The sequence below is a fragment of the Ursus maritimus genome, unplaced genomic scaffold (assembly GCF_017311325.1).
Source record: "Ursus maritimus isolate PB19 unplaced genomic scaffold, ASM1731132v1 scaffold_5, whole genome shotgun sequence".
NCBI classification, from domain to species: Eukaryota; Metazoa; Chordata; class Mammalia; order Carnivora; family Ursidae; genus Ursus; species Ursus maritimus.
In genome coordinates this window covers 79,655,944-79,675,010 of record NW_024426663.1, presented here as the reverse complement: position 1 = coordinate 79,675,010, position 19,067 = coordinate 79,655,944, and the positions used below count along the sequence as shown (strand labels likewise).

Genomic DNA, 19,067 nt, shown 5'->3' with positions numbered 1-19,067 from the left:
TGCCCTGCTAAAAACCACAGCCTCTCCAGTTGTGTGCCCCACAGCAACACTCCCAGTGGTGGAACCCAAGGCTTGGCCTGTCTCTGCCCTTTGTGCTTCTAAATATGCTAGCCACCCCCCCTCCCCATTCTCACGTGCACGTGTACATCCACCCGCAGTTCCTGGATCCTGTTTGGGGGATGCACTAAAGTCCTTTCCCACCAGTACTGGTCTGCGAGTTTGTGCCCCATCACCAATGTGGCATGCTTTTGCGCTCCAGTGTTATTTTACCTTCCCTGCACCAGCTTATGGTGGCTCCCTCCCCTTCTGGTTATCTTTCAAAATCTGCCAGTAGATTCACAACTCCAACCTTTCTACCTCAGGACAGGTGGCATCTTTCTGCTTGTAGAGATCCAGATATATATTCATACATTTCAGGCTGACTATGTGGGTGTTCAGAATGATTTGGTAGATATGCAGCTAAATTCAGGGGGCTGGTTGAAATAGGGTCCCCTACTCCTCCGCCATCTTTTCTGTCCCCAGTATACTGCCTCTTAATTCCTGCACTAATCACCCAGAATTAGCAAAGACTCCCCAGTTTTCAGGGCTCAGTCGTTGAGAAGATTACCTTCACTTCAGATACCAACTACACTTGGGGGGATTCACCAGGACCTCCAATTGTCTGCAAATTAGAGAGGTCCTATAACCTCCTCAGGCTTCCTAATTGATTAGAATGATTCCCACGAGTCAAGAAAGTGTTATACTTACAAGTACAGTTTTATTTAAAATGATACACATAGGGTATGATCTGGAAGGGAATACACAGCTTCCATGCCTCTCCCCATGATATCAGGACACATCACCCTCCCAGAACATCAATGGAAACATCAACCAAGAGGCCTACTTGAGCACCGGTGTCTAGGGTTTTGGTTGGGGTCTCATATAAAGACATGATTTATCAAATCATTGGCCACTTGATTTATTTCAATCTCTTTCTCTTCTCCTACCTAGGTGTCCAGCTGGCCCAAAGTCCCCACCCTCTATTCACATGGTTGGTCTTTCTAGTGACCAGCCCCTGACAGGAAGCTATCTAGGATCCTGCCTGGAATCACTCATTAGCATAACTAAGTCAGCTCCCATCAGTCAGGAAATTCCCAGGATTTCTGAAGCTCTGTGCCAGGAGCCAGGGACAAGGACTAGATACACTCTTTATTATACTTCACTCTCCCTAGCATTTGGGCTGTCCATGGTTAACAGGTGAGGCATGAGTGTCATTTTCCTGGGACTCAGGCCTCTGTTCTGTGATTCTGGATTCAGATTCTGCCTGGCCTGGAGCCTGGGGCCTGGTTAGGGTGTCCTTTATGGGTCACGGAGAAGCCTCCTGCCTGGGATCCGGTGCCTTCCTCTCACTCATGATGCCAAAAACACACAAAATTAATGGCCATGGTGACTTTCAGTTTCACATCCTGGAAATGGCCGTGTTTCTTGGAAAAGCAGTCCTTAGGACTTTGATTTCACTTTCTGTTTTGCAAATGCAGGGCTCTACACTGTGATGACTGCTTCTTAACTACTTGCCAGATTCCTATGAGGGTGGAGCAGAGGCCAGAGATGATTTAAGTCCTGCCCGCTCCTCACAGGCAGTGTAAACTTTTGGGGTGAAGGTCAGCCCTTAAAGCTCTGCAGTGACCACACCAGCACACAGGACCTGTTCCAGTGAAAGGCCAGCCTGTGCAGAGGAGCGCTCCTGCTGTGGGCTGCAGGGAGCCCTTCATCCAGGCTCAGCATTTCCTGTGCTGCCAGGGAACACATTCAGAGCTCAATTCTGACACCAGAAGTCTCTTTTCCTTCAGGAGCTGGTAAGCAAGAAATCACTTTGGATTGAGTACCTGTCTAAAAATAGAATTAGAGATCTGTAGGCCTGAGGTTGGGAGAGTCTGCATGGTTGATTTTGGGTGCTGTAGACTTGGAAGGCTGAGGGGCAGGATGGCTGGTGGATGGCTGTAAGTCAGTCAGAGCATTTAACTATTTGGGACATTTTCAGAGAGCAGTTGGAGAACAAACTTTATTCCTGTGAACTGCAGAAGGAACATGCGAATGTCTGGGGTGTCATAGGGATAGGGGCTTTTCCCCCAAGAGCTTCTGGATAAGACACCCCCCATCTCATGCCTAAACACCTTTCCCTGGGGAGACAATGCATACATTATCTGTTAAAAAACAAAATACAAGTAAATAAATTTTAAAGAGCCATTAGCTTTATTAAATGATTCATGAATTAGGAGCATCTTATGTAGCAAATAGGTAGGAGCTCCACTGAGCTGTAGGAATGGAAATGTTTTAAAGGAAAAGAGGAAGGGAAAAAGAAATTATTAGCTAAGAATCAGTTGTTTTGGTCAAGATTGCTCTCCTGTGGAGAAGCGAAAGTGTCTATCAGCAAATTTCCCATGGCTGATCAGGAAATTTCTACATTGACTGGTTAACTTATACATGGCCAGGTGTGTGAAACTGTAGTTAGGTTAGGTATTTGGTCTTGGTTTAATGCAGTCAGGCCTTAACTTAAGTGGCTCCTATGGCCCTGTGACCCTGTGGCCCTGTGGAACTTCTTTTTCACAATTCCCCTCCTTTGATCAGGCTCTCAGCTTAACTTAGAGATGTGATCAAAATAGAAGGCCTTGGTGCCAACTGGAGCTACTGTTCAGTTGTTCTTGAAACTTTTGTTGATCCTTTGCCTGGTATTCACATGTCATGATGTTTTTGCTTAATCTCTGATACTGACCGGTGATGACTTCAGGTTCACAATTTTTGAATCATCCATCCTCTACATTCTTTTTCTTTTTTTCCAGTCTCATGGAGATTATTCACTTGATGGTTAGCATCTGTGAACATGCATTTAAAACTTTTGATAGCATACAGTGTACCTGGTAGATTATTATGATTTTTATAAACAGGATTATTTTTAATTATTAGAGCATACTTTGAAGGCATGGTTCCCAAGACCCAAATACTCAAAATCAAATAAGTCAGAGGAAGACCCCATGAATGGAGTCATCTTTTTAAGCCAAGTGGTTTGCTCAGTGATCTAATGTAGTTGTGTTTCAATCTCCCCAGAAGTGTCAATCTGGATGTACTAGGTGATGTTGGTCACAGTACAGACAGCTCTTTCTCAGCTACAAGATAATCAGAGGTTGCTGATTGTCAAGAAAATCTCTGGCCAGAGAGTCTAAGGATCTTTGTTGGGTAGCTATGCTCTTAGCAATGGATTTTGCATTATATTTAGGTGTTAAGGACAGGTTCCTAATCAAAATGCTATGTAAATTTACTGTTAACCAGGCAAGCATAATCCTGTCAAATAAAGCAAAAATTATTATTAAAAAAATAAATAAATAAAAATGAATGAAAAAATCTCATTAGTAATGTTTTTCTTGATTGTTGAAAAGAATATTTTGGATACATTAAGTTAAATAAAATATATTATTTAAATTAAAAAAAAAAGCAAATCCTGGGTCGTGAATGTGTTCTGGTCAGCCTTTTTTAACTCAATGATATAAATCCAAGGGTGTTGGACAATGAGATGTCTTATTTTGCTTGAGAAGAGTTAGGGATATGATTAGATTTTTTTTAGCCTAAAATAAAAGGTTATTTTAAATTCTGGAGTTTATTCCCCCTTCTGAGCAACTGTCTCAGGCATACAGCTGAGGGCATTATTTTTCCAAGAGTATGCCAGAGTAAAGGAAAGGAACAAAAGGAGAAAGGGTTTCACATTTAGTTAAAATATGAAGCCCTGATCTATTGTTTTAGGTGAAAGCAGTCTACCTCAATGTTAACTACTTATCTTCCTCATCAGTTTGATTTAGAGATTTTTAATATCCGTACAGGACCAGGTGTCAGGTAAAGCCTTCTTTAGCTGTGAATTGTGTACCCAAGACTCAATACCTTCTAGTTTTGTTGCAATGTCAGTGGTTGGAAGCACTTGGTAAGATCCCTTTCAATTGAGTTCAGAAGCTGTATTTTTCTGATGACAATTCCAGAATACCGTCACCAGGCTCTAGACTATGACCAGGATCCTTTGTTTTTTTTTTTTTTTTTTTTAAAGATTTTATTTATTTATGTGACAGAGAGACAGCCAGCGAGAGAGGGAACACAGCAGGGGGAGTGGGAGAGGAAGAAGCAGGCTCATAGCGGAAGAGCCTGATGTGGGACTCGATCCCGGATCGCCAGGATCACGCCCTGAGCCGAAGGCAGACGCTTTAACGACTGCGCTACCCAGGCGCCCCTGACCAGGATCCTTTGAATTGAGATCTTGGAAGACATCTTTAACGTATTGATGACAGGCTTGATGGTAAAACATTAGGTATTTTTCCAGAGTTGGTCATACCAGCATGAGACAACAAGGGATCAGCAGAAAGTTGTATACCAATAGACGTTGGTCTGCCAGTGACTATGTTGGGGCAGGGACATCTAGTATTTTTGGCTAGTTTAAAATTTTTAAGTTTGAGAATCCCATTAGATCTTTCTATCTTACCTGATGATTAAGGGTGGTAGGGCCAGTGATGATTCCAAGAAGTTTGCAAGGTTTTTGTTAAAGGTGGTATAATTTGTCCAATGAAACGGCTGCCTCAATCACTAGAGATTATGGAAGGTATATCCCATGTGGCAAACACATTTTCTACCGGTTTCTGTGCCACTATGAGGGCATCAGATTTGGAAGGGGAAATTTTCAACCTAACTGAAAAACACACATATAATACATGAATGTATTGATAACCTGTACTAGGTGGCAGTTGGATAAAGATGAGCTGCAGCTGTTCAAAAATCCCAAAAGAGGAGGGCATCTGGGTTTGTAGTGAAACTGATAGGCAGCAATTAACACTGATGGAATTGCATTTACTTTACACCCAATAAAACATAATTCCTGACTTGAGGTTATATTATAAAGCTGAAGTGATCAAGATAATTCAATATTTATGGTAGTCTCCTTAGATAAAATGCTCAAGTCCATGTTGTACTGCACAGTAGCAGTGAAGAATGTAGATAATGGGGTGTGAAGGGACAGGACTGACTTTGTCATATTGCTGAGCAATTGACTGACCTGGAGAACTTGTAAGAGCAGGGGAGTTAGGAGGGCTGGGGAACAGGGTGTCAGAGGCATTATCAGATTTGGTAATCCAAACCCGGGTGTCAGGTCCACACCCAACTCCCTACAAAGACATTTAGATGACAAACAGCAAACCTCTGCAAAAATGTTTGATAGTTTGTCAAAAATTTAAATATATGATTCAATCATACAAAATGAGGAAGTCCTACCATTTGTAACATGGGTGTGCCTTGAAAGCATTATGCTAAATAAACTAAATCAGACAGACAGATACTACATGATCTAACTGATGGGTGGAATCTAAAAATAAAAATAAAATAAAATAAATTCATAGAAAAAGAGACCAGACTTGTGAGTTCCAGGCTCCCTGACTTGGTTGTGTGAAGGGGTTTCTTCTGTCTGTGAGCATGTTATGTATTCTGCTTGCCTATACGTTTGCCCCTAATATGGGATGGGGAAGGCTGAATGATTTTATTAGTGGTCCTGTAGGGCCAAGGCCAGCCACAACATAAGACCTGGGCTAGAGCCCTTGAATCCTTTTCCTGGTTTGTCTAAATACCATCACAACCTCCACGTGTACACATCTCACCTTGACTTCCCATGTGCTAGATTAATTGAAAACAACCCTGTCTCTTCAAAAAGTTAAAGTCCAAGACAGTAATGTTTCATCCCATATTAGAGGCTTGGTATCATGAAAATACACCTGCAGGTCTTACACTTAAAATAAACAATCTGTTAGACTCTGCTTCGTGTCCTTAGTGCCCAGGAGGTATAGGACACATTTCTACTAAATGAATGGAGCACAACATACCATTGCATACCTTTCACTTACTTGTTGATGGATAAGTTAATCTTCTTTCCTAAATCTGTCACCTGAAATGCTGAATCCAGCTCATACACACCCCTTTGAAAAGCAAGTAGAGGCTGGGGCAGGCTATACCCTTTCTCTCCGGGATGGGAATGGTAGTTTAGCACAAGCTTACACTTTTCCAGACCATTTCTGTGACTATGTAGGACCCAACCCTGGATTTTGCACATGTCTACTCACCTGAACCTGTGCTGGGCCCTATTAGACGGATTGATTCAGGCCCTACAGCCCCAGGACTGATTCTTATCCCCTGATACCTGCTCATCTTGTCCCTGCCCTGCACCTAGTACTAGAAAAATCCTACACATGAGACTTTTTAACAGTAGTGTGCCTATGTATCACTGCCAGGTCAGGGTGTGAGATGGGTAACTCTGTGAGAGTTTGCAGAATCTTCCAGGACCACTCCTGGGTGGTGAGCGTCCAAGAAACTGACCCAGAGGTTGAAGAGAGGCCATCAGCAATCAGCCCAGGGAGCAAGTGGCTCCCCCAAGCTCCCAACTTGCAGGTACTTTTCATGTTATACCTGTGATCTCCTCTATCTGAACAGGGTTTGAAGGTCCCTCAGTAAAGAAACATAGGCCTTTATAGAGGGAGCTCAGAGAGCAGATTCAACTACAGAGGGCAGTTATGCTTGCAAGGAGAACCAGACCCTATGAGCAGATCTTTCAAAGTCTTCTGAAGGAGACCAGCAATAAAAGATGCATTTCACATAAGAGCTAAGTACCCATGCAACACACATGCATGCACACACAAGAATATATCTGAACAATGATTTTACCAACAGTTTGCCTACCGCCCATTTTGATCTACTGCATCTATTCCAATGGGTAACTTTTTTGAACTCTTGTTATAATGCACCAAATAGATTTCATGACCTAAGAAGCAGAACAAAAAACACTCATTAATGGATATCCCATGCAGGATCCTATGTATTTAATGTCATGCTCAATTACCTTGAGCCATGAAGCAGGGACCAGGCTAGAAACCTAAGGCATCAAGGACTTGGGTAGTTTGAATGCAATGTAGACAAAGTCCCAAATTATCCCCATTTTATCATTATAGGGAAAGGGTGAGGGAAAAAATCAGCATATTGATTTATTCTAGGAAAGTATAATAAACACCTGCATCATCAATGGGCATGAAGCACAAAAGGACCTGGTCTGGGACCCCCTACTTGTGTTCCCTCTCTCACTGGCTGTCTCTCTCTCTCTGTCAAACAAATAAATAAAATCTTAAAAAAAAAAAAAAGAGTCCTCCTCACTGAGGTAAAGGATGAAGCTGGTGTCCAGCAATAGGGACAGTTTCCCCAAAGCAGATTCACATGTAAACTGTTATACATTGTCTAATGTCTGTTAGACACCTTGTCCCTAAAACCCCACCCCTAGTCCCTAAGCCACAGAAGGTCCATCCAGTGTTCCAGATAGACTCTCTCAACTCCAGGTTACCCCCAGAAATTGTCATTGTCTTACATACTACTTAGGCTCTGAAAGAATATGAATGGCAAATTCTGCTGTTCCTTTCCAATGCTGTCCCCATTGGAAGACCCCCAGTGCTATGAACATGGAGGTGATAGGCCCATTGCCTCCCCACTGGAGGGCTAGATGGGTTTGGAGCAGCCAAAGAATTTGGGTGCTAGGTTTTGTCCCTGAAGAATATCAGAGAGGGTCCCAATTGTGACCACTCACTGAAATGGATAAGCCAGTCCTCAAGCTCTCCTTCCCTGGTGTCAGGCTCCACCTTTCATGTCTTCATAGTAGCAGCGTTATTAGCCAGGTTGGTTTGTAGGAGCTTTCTCACTTACCTGCTCCAGGAAGCAGGGGGTGACTGTGATCGGACAGATATCAGTGGACTTCCTCACAACTTACCTCTCCCTGGGGAAGCGTCCAGCCCTCAGGAAGAGACAATTCCTTCTGGGATATTCCAAAACCATGTCCAGCCCAGAATCCTTCAATAGGAAGGAAGCAAGTTGGGTTGGGTTGTGGTTGTCCTAGGAAGAGCCTAGAAAGAAGGTGGGAAGTTGTGCTGGGAAGAACGGGGTTATCTTGCAGTGTTGTCTCCTCAAGTGCCTTTCCTTATCAGAGCTATGTGATTTCTGGATAAAGTTGGTGCCCTAGCAGTTGGGAAATCTGGGAGGGCCACTTTCAGATTCTATTCCTGTAATTGACTTCAGTTCTCAAAATGGTGGAGAACCAGCTTCATTTTCTCCATTCTGGAGGGTGGGGCTCCTGCAGCATCTGCCTGAAGCTTATGCAGGGTTTTTTGTGTGCCTTCAGCACAGAGGCCCAGGGGAGGATGGAGGTACTTTGAGACAAGTCTTTTTACCTTCCACCTGAGATTATTCCTCTGAGGTCAGCACCTGGACTAGTGAGAAGTCCACATTCAGCCCCTGTGAGTCTGACCCTTCAGGTGGGTGCAGACACTGCCTGCAAAGTTGTTCGTTGGGTTTGCTCAATGTGTCCAGCTCAGGAGCTAACTCACTTCCACCCATGGAGATCAGAGTCTCAGGCATTTCCTACCTTTCTACTGAGAGCTGTAATTGGCTGTCTGCATGTGCTCATCTTTATCCACAGCCAGTTGTCAAGTTCATGTGTGAGCTTGCATCTTTGCCTTGCAGTTGGTTGTACCTGGAATCTGTCTCTCTGTCCCCTGCCTCCTCCCTGAATGATTCCTCAGTCTTTCTCCCATCATAGCAGTGATTGTCTCTGTATGTCAGACAGAGAGTATTTTTCTGATGTCCCCAAAATTTATGGCAGGAGAGAGAGATTCAGGACCAACTACATACAGAAGAATATACACAGCAACAATCTGAAAGAACTGAGATATTTCTCTATTTTAAATCTTATACTTACTCATGAAATACAATGATCACCTACACACTGAACAATCATCCCAAGAAATAGAACATTTCTAACAACTTCTGCTTCCCTCTGTGTTCTTACTCACTCTAGTTCTGTCCAGAGCCCTGAGTGACAATTTCATGCAGTACATATTTATGATTCCTTTCTTTCATTTGTGGCATTATCACTTACAGATGCATGCCTAAACAGTATGTTGTTTAGTTTTCTTGAAGCTTTATTTAAGGGAAATTTTATGGGTTCTTAATATTTAATTTCAACACGATGCTAAAAGACAAATTCCTCTCTATACAGCTGTGGTTCATTCCTTTCAACTTGTGTAGCTCAACTTATTTATCATTTCTCTGTTAATGCCTATCCTCTCCTTTTTCACAGTTATGAAGACTGCTGCTAGGAGCACACATCCACATGTCTTCTGTAATTTTTGCAGAGTGACTCTTCAGTATAGTCCTAAGGGTGGTAATGCTGAGTCCTGAAGTGCATGAAGGTACAATTTTATAAGATTCTGACATATCTTTTCTTCAAAGTGATTGTATTGATTTACATTCCCAGCAGCCGTGTTTCAGAGACTCTATCATTATACATACTCACCAATTCCCAATTTGGTCTGACTTTGGAAATTTTCCAGTTCAATAATGTATGATGTCATCTCATAGTAAGTACATAGATGTGCATTTGTCTCGTTACAAGTTAAACTGTGGTACTTTGTCTATTTTTTAAAGATTTTATTTATTTATTTATTTGAAAGAGAGAGAGATCACACACAAGGGGAGAGGGAAAGNNNGCAGACTCTCCGCTGAGCAGGGAGCCCAATGTGGGGCTCGATCCCAGGATCCCAGGATCATGACCTGAGTGGAAGTCAGATGCTTAACCAACTGAGCCACCCAGGTGCCCCTATTTTCTTTTTGTACTAACATGTTTCTTTTTCTGACAAAGTTCTGTTCATGTCTTTTGCCCATGTACATGTGGGATTATTTCCCTTTTTCTAATTGATTTCTGGAATTTTTAAAATACCTTCCTTCCATTGATCCTTTGTTGACTGTATTTGTGCAAGTATCTTCTCCCGATGGGGAGATTTTAAAACTCTCTTTTTACATTCGTTTTCGTGAAGAGAAGCTCTTCACTTTAATGAAAGTATCACAGTGTTTTATACAGCTGTCATCTTGGTAATTTATAATTCATCCAGCTGCTCATGCCATCCTCTTTGGAGAAGAGAACACCATAGTCTGAAGATGCTTCTTTTTTTTTTCTTTTTTTTATGAGAAATTTGTCAGAAAATTGGGAATAAGCAGAATGTTTCCTGGTGTGTCCATTGGAAACTATGCCATCTTTAAATGCAATCTAGCCCTTCATACCATAGAGCTATTTCAAAGCTCAATGAGTTTTAGTAATTCGTAGCAACGCAAAATAATTCTTTTGTTGGGAATTTCTTCCCATCCATTCAGGCTATAACAAAATACCAAAAATTGGGTGGCTTATGAATAGAAATATACTTCACATACTTCTGGAGGATAGGAAGACCCAGATCAAGGCATCTTTGTTTCAGTGTTTTGTGAGCACTCACTTCCAAGGTGGACATTTCCGTGTCATCTCACACAGCACAATGGGCAAGCTAGCTCTCTGCGGTCTCTAAATCTAGGGTCTCTGAGGCACTAATCTACTCATGATCACTCTACCCTCAAGACTAAGGCACCATCCACAAATCCACCTATTAATACCAGAGCTTTGAGCTTATGAATTTAGTGGAGGACACAAACATCCAGTTCATAGCAGTCATATAGATAAAAATCTGTCTATAGAGGTTCAGAGTCAAGAGTGCTAACCATTACACTATGGAACTGCCACTATCTGTGGAAGTTCAATTGAATTCCCACCCTCACCTTAAAATACAGCATCCTTGTTCCATTTCAATATACTTGAAATAAAATTTTCTCTTTTTGAGATTCTCCATGTAACAAGTAATATCATCTGCCTATTTCCTTCATAAGTAAGCTGATAAATAAAATATTTAACACATTTATTTTGTATTTCTTTGGGAGTCATGATTCTCCCTCTTTTGAAAATTTTCCGTGGAGGACTTGCAAGATGGGGATGAGCATTGAGCACGCCCTTACTGGTGAAAGCATACTAGTAGTCCCTGACAACCTTATGGGTATAAATATTTTTAAAATCACAGTTTCCTCACTCATAGTGAGTGATAAAAGGCCTCATTAGTACTCTAGTAATGATTTCCTTGAATTGCCATGATTTAATCAGATATCTATATTTCAAGACTGTGCAGAATTGAATAGGGATGATTAGAGCTCTTATCTACTTCCTCTGCCACTTTATGTCACATGATCTAAATCCAACCCAAATTCTCCCATGAGGTGACACAAATGGACATTAAGCTGCCATAAGGCAATTATTACCATGAGGACTATGTGCTTGGCTATCACCCTTATAGAACACACATCCTGGTGGGCTTTTCTCTGGTACCTGCCTCTCCCAAAAGACAAGTCCTGCCCATATTTGCTGCAAGGGATGGGAGGTGAGCTATGTCTACAATTCTTCCATGCTCCCCAATGTGCTGGCCTCACTGATTCTTTCTGCAGAATGGAAATGTGTTGAGCTCTATATTGAGATTTTAGGAAAAGCAGACTGTCTGCATTAGTTTCTCATTGCTGTGTAAAAAATTAGCATAAATTTAGCAGCTTAAGACAACGACCCAGATTTATTGGCTTATGCTTCCAGAGAGAGCTGTCCAAAATGAATCTTAAATGAGCTAAAATCAAGGTGTCAAGGGGTGATAGGTATTAAGGAGGGCACTTATCGTTATGAGCACTGTGTGTTATATGTATGATGAATCACTAAATTCTACTCCTGAAATTAATACTACACTATATGTTAACTATAATTTAAATTAAAAAACTTGAAAGTTAGAATAAAATAAAATAATAAAATAAAATAAATCAAATCAAATCAAGGTGTCAGCAAGGTTGATTCCTTCCATAGGCTCCAGGAGACAATCCATTTCTTTGTCTTCTCCAGCATTTGAAAGCTGCCTGAATTCCTTAGTTTGTGGTTCTTATTACACCTTTTTGGATCTTCACTCCAACATTGCTTCCATTGTCTCATCTCCTTTCCTTCCTTTTGTCTTGCCTCCTTCTAAGGTCCCCTGTTACTATGCTGAGCCTATTTGGGTAATCCAAGAAAATCTTTTCATATGAAGATCCTGAACTTCATCACACCAGCAAAGTGCCTTTTGCTATACACGGTAGCACATTCACAGGCTCCAAGGTTCAGGATGTGAACATCTTTGAGTACTATTATTCTGTATTTCACAGGTCCTGACTTTTGTGACATAGGAAACATCAGAGTAGACAACAGTAGTTTCTACTGTAGCATGAAAACAAAATTCATCAGGAAAAATAATTCAGAGTAACATTAGTAAGTGTGACAGAATGGGAATGGGGTGTTGAGACCTGTGCATTTCCTCAGCTGACACTATGTGTCTGTTCTGTTGCTCCATTTGTCTTCTTAATTCACTTTCCTTTTTCCACAGATGTTCCACAGTTAACCAGCATGGATCAGTTCATATCTGACTTCCTGGTAGAAAAGAATTTTCAGCAATTGGCCACCAACTTTGTCCCTCATTACACCACATTAGTCAGTAAGGTAGGGGGGATCATCTCTCCAGAAAATCTTGGTAGAATTCAAGCAGCCCTTAAAGAGGCCAACCTAAAAGATGTGGCTGACATAATTGAGGAATCACTTAAGGCAGCAGAGAATGCTCCCCTGGATGTGGCTGTGATTGGAGAATCTGGCACTGGGAAGTCCAGTTTCATCAATGCCCTGCGAGGAGTTAGTTATGAAGAGGAGGGTTTTGCAGGTGTTGGTGTTGTGGAGACCACCATGAAGAAAACGCCCTATCAACATCCCAAATATCCTAATGTGACCTTCTGGGACCTGCCTGGAACTGGAACCCCCAATTTCCATCCACATGAATATCTAGAAATGGTGGAATTTGCTACCTATGACTTCTTCATCATTATTTCTTCCTCTCGGTTTACCCTCAATGACGCTTTGCTGGCTCAAAATATCAAGGAGATAGGCAAGAAGTTCTACTTTGTTAGAACCAAGGTGGACAATGATTTATATAATGAGAAGAAAAGCAAACCCACATCTTTCAAAAGGGAGGGAGTGCTTCAGCGGATACGAGACAACTGTCTGGCTAACCTCAGCCACATTGGAGTGCCTGAGCCATGCATCTTCTTGGTCTCCAACTTTGACCTGGATGACTTTGATTTCCCAATACTGGAAGAGACCCTGCTGAACGAGCTTCCTGTTCATAAGCGCTACACCTTTGTGCTCCTGTTGCCCAATTTGTCTGATGCTTCCATTGAGATGAAGAGAGCTTTCCTCAAGGAGAAGATCTGGCTGGATGCCCTGAAATCATCTGCTTTGAGCTTCATCCCCTTCATGGCCTGCTTTAATGGCTTTGATTTGCCCCAGCAGGAAAAGTGCTTGAACCTTTACCGGAGCCATTTTGGTTTGGATGAGAACTCAGTCAAAGGGATTGCGGAGAAGCTGAGCATGTCTTTGGAGGATATCAAGAGTTTCACCAAATCCTTGACTATCCAGTTCCTTATGCAGGATGACAGCATAGCAGACAAGGCCATGAAGTGTGCTGAATGCTATTGCTCAGTAAATGGAGGCTTGCCATCCACTCTCTTTCAGTTTTTTAAAATCTACTTTCTGCACTTGAAATTCATCAATACAGTGGCTGATGATGCTAAAATTCTCTTGCATAAAACTTTAAAGAGCTTAAGTCTCAGAAGATGACAGAGAGATGGCTCGGAATGCCTAACTGAATAACAAATGGGCCTCAGCTCTCGTGTTCTGTCGGTGGGGGTGGGGTCCTCTTCCACCTACCAACAAGGCCAGATCTTTCCTAAAGTGGAGAGAATGTCTCTCCATTGGACAAAAGCATTACTCCATATTGATACTCCACTGCTATGCAAAGGTGATTTAACCATGACCTCTTTCTGCATTCCCTGGGCTATATTGCTGAAATTATGACATAAAATTCACCCCATAGTTTTCATTAATCTCCATGTGTTATGAAGTAGTTTGCATTTGCTCAGATAATAAACATTTGGTAACAATCAAGATAACTGTTTTCCATTGGCTTTTCATGAATGATTTTCTCCAGCCAACAGATCAATACCCTCTTCACCAGAGTAAGGGCAATCCAAGACTACGAGCACATATCTAAATGAATAATTTAGTGTGTAGTGGAACACTACAGCAGGGAGGAGTAAGTTGAAAGAGGATTAGGGAAATGTTCTAGGATGTCATATTTTCAGATACTACAGGGGCACAAAGGGAAGGGAACAAAGTCAAAGTTTATATTTCTAAGACTTTACAAACATTAGATGGGATGAGAGACATGTGAACAGGACACAGTGAGGGACAGGAGATATGAGAGAGTGAAGCTGTGTTAGGAATGAGAGTGGAAAGCAAAGTTCAATTAGGCAAGTTGGAAGAATAATGTGCTTTGCTTTCACCCAAATTTTCACATCAGACTTGTGAAATGGGATCAGCAAAAATCAACAATACCTGCCTCAAGGCTCAAGGATTGTTATTCCTGCTATTACTCTAATTGAGATTTTCCCACTTCTTCCCCATCACTGGTATAGGGTAGATAGATCCTTTATGGTGTAGCGGGTATACATGGGGGAGGCTGGACTCAGATTCTTTATATCTCTGAAGGCTCACCCCAGAGAGTGGAGAGCACAGATGTAAAGAGGAGAGCACTACTGGCCCACAATTTCTCAACTACTGCTTGCCCCCTACTGCTCAATGGAAGTCTGCAGGAGGGCAAAAAGGAGTCAGAAAGGGAGAAAGTGAATGATTATGCTATTTTGTGCATAACACATATGTGAAATATTCAATGGTAAGGAACTCTTGACCCTCTTGTATGGCCACATTGCACTTAACAATTTTTGTTCCTTAGATTTTCACATGCACTCCCAGTGCAGAATTCATACTAGTAGGATCCAGGCTGCTTACCATCTTGCCACCAAATCCCATCTATTCTTATAAAGAGCATGGACAGTGAACAAATGCTCCATCTTTTTCATCTCATCAACCAGATGTGGCTGGCACTGGTCTTACACAACCTTCCCCTCCTCCAGAAGTCATGACCTTTTCAAGATGGGCCTTTTTTTTTCTTTTCAATTCAGTGGTCTTAAATTAAGACAGAAAAAGAAAAATCCAAAGGGTCCTTATGGGTCCTTTGGAGAAGACACTTGTGATGAGATGAGAGTTATCAAATATTTACAGATATGGGGTTTATTTTAAAGTTCCTTTTTTTTTTTCTAGATGAGACAGGAAAATGAATCTTTCACTGTGGAAAGAAAGAACTCAGAACAAGTTGGAAGTAGGAGAATAAGTTTGAGTGCTTTTGTTTTATCAGACTCATCCTAAGGTCAACAAGGGTGTTCATGTGCCTGGTTGGCATACATAAAAGGCCTACATGATTCCCCTGGCAGTGCAAAGTGTGAAAGAGGGAACTATTAAGAGGGTAGAGAGGTGTTAGGGCCTGGGAAGAAGAGAGCGAGCTGTGAGGTGTCTGTAATCCAAGACGTGTGAGCCCAGTCAATCAATGATAGTATTCAATTTTGGGTCCTTCTCATGTTACCCTGCAAGATTCAGTCAGTCTCTGTCTGAGGGGGCTTCTGAAGCTCCTCCAGGAGGCACCATGATGATTGGCCATCATTTTAAGCATCTGGGTTGAGCCCCGTCATTCAGCAGCCCTCAATAAGATCTCATTGTGACTTAAATTTTTTATACCCCCTGTGACTTCCCCGTGAATGCAAAACTCCCTTTCCTGACATAAATTTGGAGGTAGTGACTCAGATCACCAGGAGGATGGTGTTGTTAAGAAAGGGAAACCCCTCACCCTTGATTTTCCATGCTCCTGTCTGAAGGTATCTTATAGTTTTCTTACCAGCTGGGTCAGTGGTAATACAGTCCGTGTCCTAATTTCTGTCCAGCTCAGGGGCTGTGAGATGACATATTGATTCTCTGAAGTAGGACATTGTTGGAGCAGGTGATGTGAAAAGTCCAGCTCCCAGGTCAGCTAGGCTTCTCTCTCCTACTCTAGCAGCTCTAAGTCAACAAAGCAAGGGACAAATGAGATCACTTTCAGGGGAATGTCATCAAGAAAGAGGGAGATAAATTTTAGTGATCTTTGTTGGGATGCCTTTTCTCCTGCATAATTGTAATGACAGAGAACTTTTATTGAAAGCTAATTGTGGACCAAGTTACTTCTATCATATTTGACCCTCACAGCAAGTTGAGGTGTGGCACATTTATCACCTACTTTTTTCAAATGCAGCCCAGATTATTTAGTCACTTGCCAAAAGTCTAAAAGGTGGGTCATGAGGAAAGGGGGATTGGTCCAGACTCTCCTTTTGTCACTTGCTCTTTGTGACTTTTTCTTTGGGTATTCAAACCAAAGTCCCAGTTGCACCTCTATCCACATTTGAAGGTTCCCATCTGGATCACAATGTACCTGATACCTTGACCTCAGCTCAGATGCTACACAGGTTAGATGCTTCCCCCAGAACAATAAGACTTTATTAATGAAAACAGCAACAACAAAACCAACTGTGTGCTAATCTGAGAAAAAGGTAAGAAGAAAGGTTGCTACTCTACACAATGAAGAATAGAAAGCTTACCAACAGGCAGTATGGTGAGATGTTATGGTCAAGGGCTTTGACACACAATCCAGTTGTTCTCATTTACTTTCTCACTTGTTCATTCAGCATTAATTAAATAGTCACAACATGTGAAGATCTAGAGCTCCTTCAGCAGCCCTCAGCTCATTTCCAAATGAGTTTACAGATATTGCAGGGAATAAAAAGAACCAAGTCCCTGTCCACATTGGATTTACTTCATAGGGGAGAAATAGAAGAAACTGGAGAAAGTGAAAGGTGACAGAGTCAGGTTGTACTGGTGCTATGAAGAAGAAAAAAGAAGAATATGTAGAAAAGGAGGATATTTCAAATTGGTGCTTAGGGAAGTCCTCTCTGAAGACCTGGTAGTTGAGCAGAGACACAAAATGTGCATATATGGAGGCGGGGTGTCCCAGGTGGAGGGAACAGTAAATGTTAAGTCCATGAAAATGCAAGGAGCTTGCCATGTCCATTGACTACCTGGTGGGCACTGGGGTGCCGTAGTGTGAAAAATGGAGAGTGGTAGGAAAGGAAGGCTTCAAGTAATCAGGGACCAAGTGATGTAGGACACTGGAGCGCATGGTATTTGCTTCAGAATTTATTTTAACTATGATGGAAACCACCAAAGGAAGGGCACGAACTTATTTAATCATTGGAAGGAGTTTGGCAGGTAGATTATTATGGTGGTCAATGGGCCAGATCTAATGCACCAAAAGGTGCTTATTTAGTTGTTCATGTGAGAGATGGTCGTGGATTGGTCAAGAATGAGAGAGACATAGGGTGTGAGAAGAGACTGCATTCAGGATGTATTTTGAAGACAGACCTTGTGGGTTTGTTGACTTGCTAGATAAGATACCAGAGGGAGGATATAAGAATCACATGCTGGGTTTGTCCTGAGCAACTGAGTGAAGAGAAATGCCATTTAAGGAGATGGGGAAAGCTCTAGTAGAGTAGCCCTGGGGGTAAGGGTGAAGCAGAGGAGTCAAGAATCAAGAGCTCAGAAACAGAATTGTGAGACTTGAGGTGTCTGATTGAATTGAGTGGAGATGCTGTGTGGGTACAGGTGCATATTCGTCTGAGGGTGAAGAAAGAGTGTGGTTGTGCAGCTTTCTAGCTTTCTGACCTATGGCAAATCTCTCCAAAATATTTCCATTTACCCTCACTTTGGGAATTGACTACTCACTCAGGGACCTTCTGGGGATACAAGTCCTAAATGAAGGCAATTAACATTTACATAAAAGAAGTGTGGTATAGTGAAAGTGCTCCATGGAGACACTGGAATTATTAGGAGGCACAACACAGGTAAATTAACTTGGAAGAGAGAAATTGTCATCACAAATCTTCTCTCCAGGAAACACAGGGGTTAATTTGTTCATTCCACCCCCCACCTTCACTTTCAGTCTGGATGTTTCTTTAGGTTCAAAAATGAGTCTCTTGCAGAGAGCAAATGGATCGGTCATGTCTTTTTATCAAATCTGCAATCATGAGGCATTCACATTGAGGCCATTCACATTGAGAGTGATTATTGAGAGATATGATTTTAATGATGTCATGTTGCCTGTAAAGAGTTTGTTTCTATAGATTGCGACTTTCTGTTCTGAATCACTCATGGGGCCTTTTTACTTTTATAGGACCCCCTTAATATCTCCTGTAGGGCTGGTTTTGTGGTCATGAAATTTGTCAGTGTCTAGCAATTCAGGAAGGTCCTCGTCTCTCCATCAATTCTGAATGACAGCCTTGCTGGATAAAGGATCCTTGGCTGCATGTTTTTCTCTGAAAGAGTTTTAAAAATGCCCCCCCCCCAACCCTTTCTCTCATTCCAGGTCTGTGTAGACAGGTCTGATGTTATCCTAGTAATTTTGCCTTTGTACATGAGAAATTTCTTTGCCCTGGCCACTTTCAGTACTGTATCCTTGGATCTAATATTTGTGAATTGCACTATAACCTGACGTGGCATAGGTTTGTCATGGTTGAATTTGGGAGGGGTCCTCTCTGCCTCTTGGACACTAATGCTTGTTTCCTTTGCTAGACTGGGGACGTTTTCAGCTACAATTTCTTCATATATTTCTTCTAAACCTCTCTCTTTCTCCACTCCCTCAGGGATGCTGATGATTCTGACATTGGAACATTTCATTGAGTCAGTAATCTCCAGTAACCTACATTCTTGAGATTGGATTTATTTGAGCCACATTTCTGTTTTAGCTTTCTCTTCTACCAACCCATCCTCCAATTCACTAATTAATTCTTCTGCCTCATTTACCCAGGCCGCCAGAGCATCTACTTTTGACTGCATTTGATTCATAGCATTTTTAATTTCTGCCAGATTCACTCTCGTTTCCGCCCTTAGAGATTCTATATTTTCGTTAATATTTTCATTAATATTTTTTTCAAATCTACACATCATCTTGACCATTGTTACTCCGAGCTCCGTTTCTGATAATTTGGCTATGTCCATATCCATCAGTTCTGTGGCAGAGGCCACAGACTCATTATCTTTTCCTTGCTGAGGGGGATTTCTCCTTCTTGTCATTCTGATGAGAAGAGGTTGC

At 41.9% G+C, this 19,067-nt stretch overlaps 1 protein-coding gene across 4 annotated transcripts; it reads left to right on the top strand.

Moving 5' to 3' along the window:
* The first annotated feature begins 1,571 nt into the window (after window positions 1–1,571).
* On the top strand, window positions 1,572–13,945 carry LOC103680633 (T-cell-specific guanine nucleotide triphosphate-binding protein 2-like). 4 transcript variants are annotated; one of them, XM_008710133.2, is made up of 4 exons: window positions 1,572–1,835; window positions 6,327–6,444; window positions 9,170–9,281; window positions 12,339–13,945. In XM_008710133.2, exons 3-4 carry the CDS (start codon window positions 9,257–9,259, stop codon window positions 13,616–13,618), a joined length of 1,305 nt encoding a protein of 434 aa, XP_008708355.2. In that variant the 5' UTR covers window positions 1,572–1,835; window positions 6,327–6,444; window positions 9,170–9,256; the 3' UTR covers window positions 13,619–13,945. The 4 variants fall into 4 exon arrangements, with proteins under 4 accessions (XP_008708355.2, XP_008708356.2, XP_008708354.2 ...); XM_008710134.2 differs by having other exon boundaries at window positions 6,288–6,444; XM_008710132.2 differs by lacking the exon at window positions 6,327–6,444.
* Window positions 13,946–19,067: the final 5,122 nt, after the last annotated feature.